The following is an 11,256-nucleotide window of genomic DNA, read 5'->3' on the forward strand; positions in this document are numbered from 1 at the left end:
AGTATCACCTAGCACACTGACAATCAATAAACAACAGAAAGGCTGGATTCCTGTCTAATTCTCTCCAAAGTACTCTCAATGTCCCAGTCTTATTTCTCCACCCTCAGCAAAGCATCACTGGTTATGGCATATACTTGCGTCTTGATTAAAAAATATTTTTCCCAAGTTTAACAGATGTTCCTGGACTTCCCTGGTGGCGCAGTGGTTAAGAATCCTCCTGCCAATGCAGGGGACACGGGTTTGATCCCTGGTCCGGGAAGATCCCACATGCTGCGGACCAACTAAGCCCATGCGCCACGCCACAACTACTGAGCCTGCGCTCTAGAGCCCACGAGCCACAACTACTGAAGCCCGCGTGCCTAGAGACCGTGCTCCGCAACAAGAGAAGCCACTGCAATGAGAAGACCGTGCCCCGCAACTGAAGAGTAGTCTCCGCTCGCCGCAACTAGAGAAAGCCCGCGTGCAGCAACGAAGACCTAACACAGCCAAAAATAAATAAATAAAACAAATAAATGTTTTAAATAAATAAATAAACAAACCAGAGGTTCCTCTTAAATCCAAGTTAGCCAAAATTGAAACAAGCATGCACTGGGTCTAAATCAAAGCTCTCTTCTGAGATAACACTTTGTGATGAATTTCATTGGAAAATTCAGAATCACAGAATCTCAGAGATGGAAGGGAACTCACAGATCATCTAGGGCACTGGTTCTCAACCATGGCCTCTCATTAGAGCCACTGAGGAGCTTTTAAAAAGCTACCAAGACCTAGCCCCACTGCCAGAAAGTATGATTTAATTGGTCTGGGGTGATGCCCAGGCACTGGTGGATTTTAAAAGCTCTCCAAGGGCTTCCCTGGTGGCGCAGTGGTTAAGAATCCACCTGCCAATGCAGGGGACACGGGTTTGATCCCTGGTCCGGGAAGATCCCACGTGCCGCAGAGCAACTAAGCCCATGCACCACAACTACTGAAGCCCATGTGCCTAGAGCCCGTGCTCCGCAACAAGAGAAGCCACCGCAATGAGAAGCCCGTGCACTGCAATGAAGAATAGCACCGGCTCATCTCAACTAAGCCCGCACACAGCAACGAAGACCCAACACAGCCAAAAATAAATAAATAAATAAATAAATTTTTTTTTAAAAAAAAAAAGCTCTCCAGGTGCTTTAAAGCGTTGCCAGGGTTGAGAATCACTGATGTAATCCAGTATTCTAACAACCCCACTCCCATTTTTCAAATCGAGGAGAAAGAACCTCACCAAAGGTATCAGACAACTGATTTGTCACAGAGCTAGGCTAGAACTGCTCTTTTCAAGAAACCATGGCCTCTCCATGTAAACCACTCCACCTAGGACAGTGGGGTTTCTTCCCTCTTCCCCCGCCCTTCCTCCATTATTTCCTCTTTTCAATAACCCAATGTCCTCACCTATCCCAAAGTAAATGCATTTTCTGAATATACTCCATCTTGGAATCCCATTGCATAATTCTTGACAATCTAAACTAGGTCTGTTTCCCTGTATCCACCCACTTGCTTCTTTCAAAGATCTCTGGGAGGTTAATCAGGCATGGCTGCCCCTTAAAGAAGCCATATTGCTTTTCCTCTAAGAGGCTGGACTCAGCCCACCCTTTTCACCATTATCATCACATGGGCCCTTTTTCAAATCCCTGGCAAGGCTCACCTCTGATTCTTTCAGCTCACTTAATTTCTAGTTTGTACCTGCCCTGCCATACCTCGTGGACTTCCCTCTTCTGCTGGCTTAAACTTTCCATTTTGTGAAAGATGCCTTTTTCCCTGAAGCACCTCTTTCACTCTGCCAGTTAGTCATGCCGGGTTCTTTTTTTCTTCCCCCAAGCAGCTGGTCTTTTTGATGTCTGGCACACATTTATCTGGGCTTCCAATAAGATGTTTTTACATAGTTTCCAGGCTTCCTGGAGGTTATTGACTTTTTTTTTAAAACTCTTCCATTCAATTTTTTTCCTAATTTCTAACATTTGTTAGAGTTTCTTTTTCAAAGGTTGAATACCTGGTTGATGGATCTCTTTGATTTTTCTCTCCCACCAGATTGCTGAATTAAATGCATCAGAACTTAAATATATTTCAAATTACCTCCAAGATGGAATCGCTTCATGAATTTTCTGCACTTTCATGTTCTCTATAGTAAGCAACAGATGTTTAGCCAAGTGGAATTGAAAATGCTAGTTTTTACCTGTTCGTATTTTAGTGTCTGCTTTTTTTTTTTGGCCACACCACACGGCTTGTGGGTTCTTAGTTCCCCGACCAGGGCGTAGGAGGTGAAAGCGCGGAGCCCTAACTACTGGACCGCCAGGGAATTCCCCGCTTATATAAAATATTGACATCCTTAAGCCTGTGTTCTTCACCTTGGTAAAGACAACAAATTTAAGATTTTATTTTTTTTAAAGGTAATTGACGTGCATCAGACGGCTCTATATGCTGAATCTAAGGTGTTAAATTACTCTTCTCCATTTGTTCTAAATTGCCTAATCACAAGTCTCAACTGTTTCTTAAAGAAGTATATCTCAAGGCGGAAAGAAAAACAGAATTCCAAATGCTTCTGAAAAATGCCTATGACACTCGGTTATTAATGAAGTGGTGAAGATAAGTACACTCCCAAAAGAATAAAAACATTCTCCGAGTTATAACAACATTTCTAGGAGACTTACTCTAAATTTATTTCACTTCAGAATGTTTAGACCCAAAAGCTTCCCAGGAGAGCAAGAGACCATGGGATGATGATCTATCACCAAGGCAGTATAATCCCATGATAGCACCGGTGTCCTGCCAGACAAGGCGATACAATTATCTGTCATCCCCCTACCTGTTTAACAAATATTGCACCGCACTCGCGCACCTGGTACCATTGGGCACACAAAATGCCAGGAGCTGCCATCTGTCCTCAGGTTACTTACAGTTGAGGCAAGAAGACACACATGTGCCTGCACACACGATGAACTAGGAAACAAGACAGCTGTGTGCAAAGACCATGGATCCGATGTAACAGACAAGAGGCAGTTAAGAACTATTTAAAACAGCCTCCCAACAGCTCTCCCTGCCTTCCCCTTGCCTCACCAACCCTGAACTCTGCAGTGCCACTAGTTATCTTCCTGAAACAGCCTGACTAACGAAATTCCCCTCCTCAGAAGCTATCGTGGGCTCCCCATGACCCAGGAAATACAATTTACAGTCCTTCTACTGTTAACATTAGATTGTCTCTGTCCGGGTACAACACTTTGCCTGCAAAGGACATGACTGGATCTCTCTACTAGAGCATCAGCATAGTGCTGCGATGATGGTCTTTTACCAGTTAGTTGCTGGTCCTCTCATAGCTTGTTTCTAAGACCAGCCCCCTATGGGAGTTGGGAAGGTACTTTCTTATTATCTGTACAACACAGCATAGACTATACTTTGGGTCAGATAAGACCTGGGGTTCAAATCCCACCTCCAACATTAACTAGCTGTAAGACTGCGAATAGATTTCTAAATCCCTCTGAATCTGTTTGTCTGTAAAATGGGGATGATGAATATAATCATCATTCTGATTTTATATGGTTGCTGTGGACTTTAAATGAGACAGTCTTGTTTAGGACCAGGCCCAGGGAAAGCACTTAATAGCCACTAGCTCTTTTCATCTTTTCATTGAAGCCAAAATGCATTTTTGGTGAACATATATGGCAACCACCTCAGGGCTAAAACAGATGTTATTGGGGAGCCACAGACCCCTTCCCAACTGACTTAGATAAACACTGATGTTTCCCTTGTTGAGACAACAAAAAACCTTCCTTTTTCATTCCTCAGTCTACTCTCCAGCTACTCCTGAAATTGCGTGCAACCCAATGTGAGTCAAACAAAAAAGGAAAATAGTAATTATGCTGAATCAAACATTTTATATTTGTATGTTCTAACTAGAGATTGAGCTGCATAAGCCAGAACTTTTACCAAGTTCTTTTTTGAGCATGTCCAGGAGATAGTCCCTGTACTACTTGGGACAATTTCTATACTGACAGGTGAGAAAAATCACAAGTTCTCTGCAAAATCCAACCCATCTACTTAAAGTAGGTAAGAGGGAATACAATTCTTGAAGACATATGCTGTGTGTCTTACATGGAATAATCAACGCAGTATCAGAAAGTATTCCTGGGGCTTCCCTGGTGGCGCAGTGGTTGAGAGTCCACCTGCCGATGCAGGGGACGCGGGTTCGTGCCCCGGTCCGGGAGGATCCCGCATGCCGCGGAGCAGCTGGGCCCGTGAGCCATGGCCGCTGAGCCTGCGCGTCCGGAGCCTGTGCTCCGCAACGAGAGAGGCCACAGCAGTGAGAGGCCCCTCAAAAAAAAAAAAAAAGTATTCCTACTTCTCCAGCACACGTTTTCCCATGTAATCCTAACATAGCTTATGTGATTCCCTCAGAGGTACACATATGAGCATGCGTGCACACTCACAGGTGCACTGGTCATGAGCGTAAATGGGAACAAGAAAATAAAAACTCCCAAATCACACCTGTGATGCAAAGTTCTCCTTGGTATCATTCGATGTCACTGTGGAAGGGACCTTTGGCAAGGTGAAGTAGGTTTCTAACCAACTGCCTCACTCTTCAAGACAATTACAAGCAAAGGTTAGGTTAGTAATAAATGCCAATTGTTGCATATCCTGTCCTTACGGAGGGAGCTGCAATGAGAATGGTAAGTAAGATTTTACAATTCCTTGTTATAAATAATATTTTTTTTTTTTTACTATTGAACTACCATTAGTAAGTTAATATCCTAGTCCCAAATCCCTTCTCCCTTGAACTCCCCGGGTACTCCTTTCTCCTCATCTGTACCACTCATATGGTCCTTATCGCACACCATGTTGTATTCCAATCGTGTGTGTGCAAGACTTATCTCCCTATTACCTGGGAAGGTCCTGGTGGCAGAGGCCCTCCCGTCCTTCTTGCTGACCCCATGATGCTAAGCACAGAATATCGCACACAGTAGGTGCTCCAAAAGATATGCCCATTGAAGCTGAACAAAAACCCATCCTTTGTGTTAAAGATCCCTTTTGATCATGGCATCTAGGCTACACGTTATTTGGTTAAGTTCAGGGGTCAAGTGGATAGGCAATGCAGGACCTAGGTCGGAGCCCTGTTAGCATGCTGTACTCCCCGACACCCTTGTGAGCACATCAAATTATCTTAATTATAATCTAAAAAGACTGAAACGTTCCTTAAGATCGTGGAGTATTCTCAAAACCTCTTCAAACCTCTAGAAGGCAAGTGCAAGGCCATCAAGAATCAAACCTTAAACTTGGGGCTAGGCACCCAGACACTGTGACCCTTTGCCTGGAAAACAATCCTGGACTTTTTGCACTTAAGAAAACATACGCACACACCCCCAACCAAGGAAAGTGCCTGGCAACTAATTCATTCAAGTCGCTACGTTGACTATGCTCTCCCAAATGACCAAAATTATCTGAGTGGAGCCCAGGGAAGACAACGACAATGTATGCAGCTGGAGAGGCCAGGGTGATGGTAAAGATTACCCCGTTTCTATACTGGCCGTCTAAAGGTATTTACTTGGGTCTGTCTGTGTTGTGACACTGTCCTAGACTCAAATGAATGCCTCTAACACTCCACATTTTTGAGCCATTCAGTCATGCATTTTTGTTATTGTTGAAAGTGGTGCGAAATTGCACTGCATGAGCTAAAGTCCTTGGTGGTCTTCCAAGGATTCCAGCTAAAAAGGCACTTCCTTTGTTCCTCGGGAGAATGCAGTCCAGTAGGTCATTCAAAAGGGGAAATAAAAGCAGCAGCCCTGGGAGGGAGATGAAGGACAAGACAAAAAGAATAAAATGTTTTGGGTGTGAGCACATTAGCTTCCATTTCCTGCTGCTGGTCACTAATAACGCTCTTATCTTTAGGGGGAATATGTCCAGATAAATATTTATGCAAAAACATTCCTCAGGTGTTTTCTGGGGACCATGACAATCAAAGGGAACACCTAGCACTGTCCTTGGGCACCCTTCAAACTTCATTTTTCCTGAGATGCTGGCGGGGGAAGATGTCCTGCCCTTGCAAGCCTGCACAGAACACAGTTGGAGAAAGTGGGGAGGACAATTTCACAGCCCAGTCCCCGAACGCCTCCAGTCCACCTCAAAGGCACATATTGTTTTGCATGAGCAGAAGATGAAAACTTGTCACGTTCCCATTAAGTGCATCGCTGCATCTATCCCTTCTAAATGTGGGAATGACAACTGTAACCTTCACGCCAATCATCTCCACTGGGCCCCGGGCCCAAACCGTGCAGGGCACAAAAACCCCAGGTCTGACCTGTGGAGCCCCCAAGCTTCAGTGGCTACTGGCTCAACTTTACTTTTTCGAGCGGGGCGGAAGGGAGAGGGGAAAGAAAGAGGGCTTCTTAGGGCTCTACAACCAATAAAATCGTGCCGCTGTGAAGACAGACGTGAGCTCCCCAAAAAACAAGCAGCTCAAGGGCAAACAGTCTCTAATCAGTAACGTGCGAGTTACTTGATAACTCCCAAGGTGCGTGGGGTCCTAGGCTGCTCCAACCATTTCTTAGGTTCTATTTCTAGATAGATGCCGGTCACACAAGAAAAGTGCCCAGCAACTTCCCTCAACTACCTTTGTAATTTTTATGTAATTGATGACTGCACTTAATCTCCAAGGTTATTAATAGCCCTTCCCAAAAAATGACCCCCAAGTCTTCCTAAGCCTTTGGAAGCGCCTGGTTGAAATTACAGTATTTCCTTTGCTGGCTGCCGGCCCCCTGCCCGCCCCACCCGGGTGACCAACACCGCGAGGCAAAGGCGCGCTCTGCTCACTTCCATGAAAGGTTTGGAATGGAGGCTTGACCCCCGGGGCTCGAATCGCTCACTTCTCCGTTAGGTTAAGCTGGCCATCAGCCAGCTAGATTCGTGGTTCTTTCCGAACCCTCGGGGCGAAGAGGCTACCTGCGCGGCCGCTGGCCCCAGCGCGGCCCGCGGGACTGCGCGCAACAGTTGGCCTCTGCGAATGAGTGCCACCCAGAGGGGATCGGCCCGGCCACCGCCGCCAGCCTGGCGAGGAGGGGCGAAGGGCACCCGCCGCAAAGCTGCCTCCCCAGCGCTGCAAGAAGGGCTTTCACAAACACCCCACGCACCCCCAGCGCCGAAACCCGGTGAACTTTTTCACAGGCTAAGCGGTCTCTATTTGCATAACCATCTCCCAACTGAGATTCAGGCTTCCAGTAATCAGTCCTTTCAAAGATTTGTAATTTAAAGTGCAATTAACCCTTAAAATGAGGTGAGAAATAAAAGGGGGGAAAATACCCTTCTCGTCCAACACGTCCCGGAAAGCAGGAGAGTCCCCAAAAGTCAGGGTTTGGAGGAGGAGTGGAGAGTCGTTTGCTTTTTAAAGGCCACTTCTAAAGCCGCTGTAGCTACTAAAACTCCTAATCCGTGTCAGCGGTGGAAGAGAGGCGGGGAGTGGGTTTTTAAAGAACATCAATGAAACATCAAGTTCCACGTTTTGCGCCCCCCGGAACCTGGCAACCTCCACCCTACCCGACCTCTCGTCACCCACACAACAAAGCGGGGAGCCCAGTAAGAAGTTCAACCCGGAAAAGGCGAGGGAGCCGGTGACACGCACTTTGCGGGCCAGAGTCCTCTGGGGCTTCCTGGGACCAGGGAGACCGCGGGAGGAGGGGTGGGGTAAGGAAGCAGAGCGCGGGAGTGCCGCCGGGTAACTCGGGGGCGCCCCCCCGCCTGCTGCGCACCCGGGGCCCCGGCGTCCGCAGCGAACGCTCTGCGTCGGGGCTCGCTCCGGCGCGTCTGCCCATTTCTCCGTCTCGGCTACCTGCGCCCGGCGCGAGGGGCGGCGGGGCGAGGGGGCTTCTGCGGCCCCTTCTCCCGTCTCTGCGCTCGCCTCCCGGGGTCTCCCACCTACCGTTGATCTCGTGCGTGGGGGCATCGTTCTTGTCGAAGCCTTTGGACACGTAGAGACGTCGCACTTCCGAGCAACTTTTCGACTTGAGCTCGGCAGCCAGCAGCGCGGCGCTGAGCGCGGCCAGGGTGCAGAGCAGCGCGGGCAAGACGAACCGTGCCATGGTGCCGGCCGGGGCGGACGCGCTCCCACCTTCGGGGCGGGACGGAAAGTGGCGGGCGGGCGCGGAGTCGGGGGCTCGCGAGCGGAGTCTGAGGGCGAGGGGAGTTGGAGGAGTTGGAGGAGGAGGAGGAGAGCAGGAGGAGGAGACGCGGGGCGAAAAGTGGAGCTGGGCCTCGCGCGTCAGGCAACGGTCCCCGGTGCCAGGCGCCCAACCCGGCGAGGAGGAGGAGGAGGGCGTGGAGGCGGTGCGCGGCCCAGGGGAGCGGAGACGCGGGCCGGTGACCTCCCGGCTCCGCGGGGGCAGCGATCGGGGCGGGCTGGCCGGAGGCGGGACAGGGGCGCGGGGAAGGAGGGGAAGGTGGCAGGCGCCGCGGGGGCCGAGGAGGGCTTGAGGGGCGGCGGCGGGCGCTCGCGGCGCGCGGCTCGGGCTGCCCGGCGCTGGTCCGCCCTGCTAGCTCGGCTCGGCTCGGCTCGCTCTGCCCTCGGCCGCACGGCTGTGCCCTCTTCAGCTCTGCCGCTGATTGACTGGCCGGCGTGCGCGGCGACGCTCGACAAACTTGGCCCAGCGGGCGGCACTCAGGGGGGGGGGGCGGGCGGCGGGGGGGCCGGAGACGGGCGGGAGCAAGCAGGGCCGGGACGGGAGAAAACCTGGAAACGGGGTTGGATCCGGAGCGTCCAAATCCACTTCCTAGGGGGCCCGCACCGGGCGCGCAACGCGCCCTCGCGCGACACGCCCTCGCGCGACACGCCCCGCGGGACTCCTCCCTCCTTCCCTCCTCCCGGGAGGCGGGGAGCCTGCCCGCCGCCCCCCACCCGGGGAGGACAGGCTGACTTCTCCGGGGTGAAGGGCCCAAGTCCCAGGGGACCGAGAGGCTGGGGACTTGAAACCCACGTCCGAGTCCTAGGCCTTCTGCGCGCGGCCACCTGACCCGCTGCCCGCGGGCCAAAGCCGGACGGAGCCCTCCGGCCTCGATACCTAACCACCAGCACCACTCCGCCGCTGCTACAGCCTCGCAGCCTGGAGGACGCCCGTAACCGCCCAGCTCCTGGGCTAGGAGTGGAAAGCGCTGGCATTAATCTCATTGTTTGATGCGGGCACCAGAGGGACTTGGGACTCCGAGCTGGCCCTAGAGCCTCACCTGGCCTCCTCAGACCTGCTTTCCGTCAGACGGTGCTCATGGAGCACCGACCTGTTCGGAAACCTGGCAGGCATTCTCAGCCCCCCCAGCCCCCAGTCTGGTTCTTGCTACAGGTCTAATCAAACCCTGAAGCGGGAGAACCGCTGCCCTGCCAACCGCAGAGCAAATTCAGGGTTGACCTTGGAAACCTTCTGGCCCAAACCCTCCTTCTTCACGAAGGGAAACTGGGGCCCAGAGAAGAGAAGCGACTTGCTGATAGCATGTAGCTGGCGCGGGGAGGGGGGTGTCCAGAACCCGGGACTTGACTCCCAGGTCACATGGAATAAAGGTAGCCCAGGAACCCCCTTCCCCTCTGCCCTTAAGCCTCTTAACAGAGTCTCACACCTCTCTGGGTCCCTGTCTCCACTCAGCCACCTGAAAACTGGAAATGGGTGAGTCTTCCCACCTTCTAAGCTTTGTCACATTCCATTAATGAGTGTTTTTGAAGCTTCTAGGGCTCCTTTAATGAAGGGAACTGTGCAGATTGAGAACTTGTCATTACGGTTGTTATTGTTACAATCTGCTGTAAGAGGTTAGGGTGAGAAGCGCCTCAGACACCTCGGGAGTGTGCTGGGAACTGGGCAGATAAAAGGGGCTGGAACTTATTATTTGGCTAGACTCTCAATTCCCATAAAACTACATAGGGTGAAGATATGAACCATCATTACAATTATCACCCTCATGGGGTTTGTTGAGACTTCCTCCACTGTTGTTTGCGAACCTCGTTGACATGGTTGGCTGTGAGGAGCTGTAGAAAGTAGCTAGCTGTTGTTTTGAAAGCCCACTGCAGACTCTTCTACATTTTATTAACTCTTGGAGATCATCAGCAGAAACAGACAGATTGTGACCCATCTATAAGTGGAACTTAAATTTCCAGTTTCGGTGGGTTGGCATAACATTTAACTCTGCAGCTAGGAGAGGAGTCTTTCTAAATAAGCAAACTCAGCTACAGATGAATTTCCTGCCATTTTCGAGGGACTTTCAAATGGTCCAGGTTTTCCTTAAACGGATAACCGTCAGGTCCTCAAGGCATTGCTAGGGCTTAGCCCAGAGCACTTTTAACTTTCATTAATTGATGCATTTACTCAAAGATGTTCTTTACCAAAAAGAATACGATCTGAGATGCAACCAACATTAATAATAAAATGAAACCCAGCCACTGTAAGCGAGAAAAAGATACTCCCAAACTATGAAGGCCAAATCAGAGAAAGCTTCCTTTCATACCAAGTCCAGGGGGAACTCATTCCTTGCCCCCCAGTTTACTCGGCTCTTCCTGTTCGTGTATTATTAACCAAAACTTAAGCCTTTTCCACCAGAAACATTAACCTCTGGCTAGAAACGGATCTGGACAAGTCTGAACTTTACCACGCAAGCCAGGAACCCCAAGCCCTGCTCAGAGGCGGCTCCCACTTCAAAGCCTCCTTTCATGTAAATACAAACAGGGTGAACAACTGGCAATCTACGAAACAAATACCATCCAGCTTCCCTTTTCTGATGGCCCGAAGCTCCTCCTTCCCTCCCCCCACTCCCATTCCAGTTTTCCTGTGCTCCTTAGTAGAGATGTGTCTACTCTGTAAGTTCTCTGAATGCCAAAAAATGGATTGGGGTCTGCAGGTAGAGTGCAAGAATCAACAACTTCTCAGGATGAGTAACCTTCATATAGCCCTTTGGGGGGGCTTTTTAAAAACGGTGATAAAATACATTAACAGGGAATTCCCTGGTGGTCCAGTGGTTAGCACTCGCGCTTTCACTCCCAGGGTCTGGGTTCGATCCCTGGTCAGGGAAATAGGATCTCGCAAGCTGCCCAGTGAGGTCAAAAAAAAAAAAAGTACAATTTGGTGGCATTTAGTACATTCACCATGGTGTACAACCATCACCGCTATCTAGTTCCAGAATATTTGCAGCATCTCAAAAGAAAACACATTAAGTCCATTCCCTTCTCTCCCCAACCCCTGGCAACCACTAATTTGCTTTCTGTCTCTATAGATTTGC

The 11,256-nt window shown here is 50.1% G+C and overlaps 1 protein-coding gene across 1 annotated transcript in view; it reads right to left on the reverse strand.

Moving 5' to 3' along the window:
• The window catches only part of GPC4 (glypican 4), a 108,304-nt gene extending 99,709 nt beyond the window's left edge, over nucleotides 1-8,595 (reverse strand). The window contains exon 1 of the mRNA XM_029241097.1: nucleotides 7,928-8,595. Coding sequence (XP_029096930.1) covers nucleotides 7,928-8,087 — 160 coding nt within the window. The 5' untranslated portion in view covers nucleotides 8,088-8,595. The remainder of the gene's footprint in view (nucleotides 1-7,927) is intronic.
• Between the last annotated feature and the right edge of the window lie 2,661 nt (nucleotides 8,596-11,256).

This window comes from Monodon monoceros, unplaced genomic scaffold (genome assembly GCF_005190385.1).
Source record: "Monodon monoceros isolate NGI ecotype Baffin Bay Population unplaced genomic scaffold, NGI_Narwhal_1 Super_Scaffold_22, whole genome shotgun sequence".
Lineage (NCBI taxonomy): Eukaryota > Metazoa > Chordata > Mammalia > Artiodactyla > Monodontidae > Monodon > Monodon monoceros.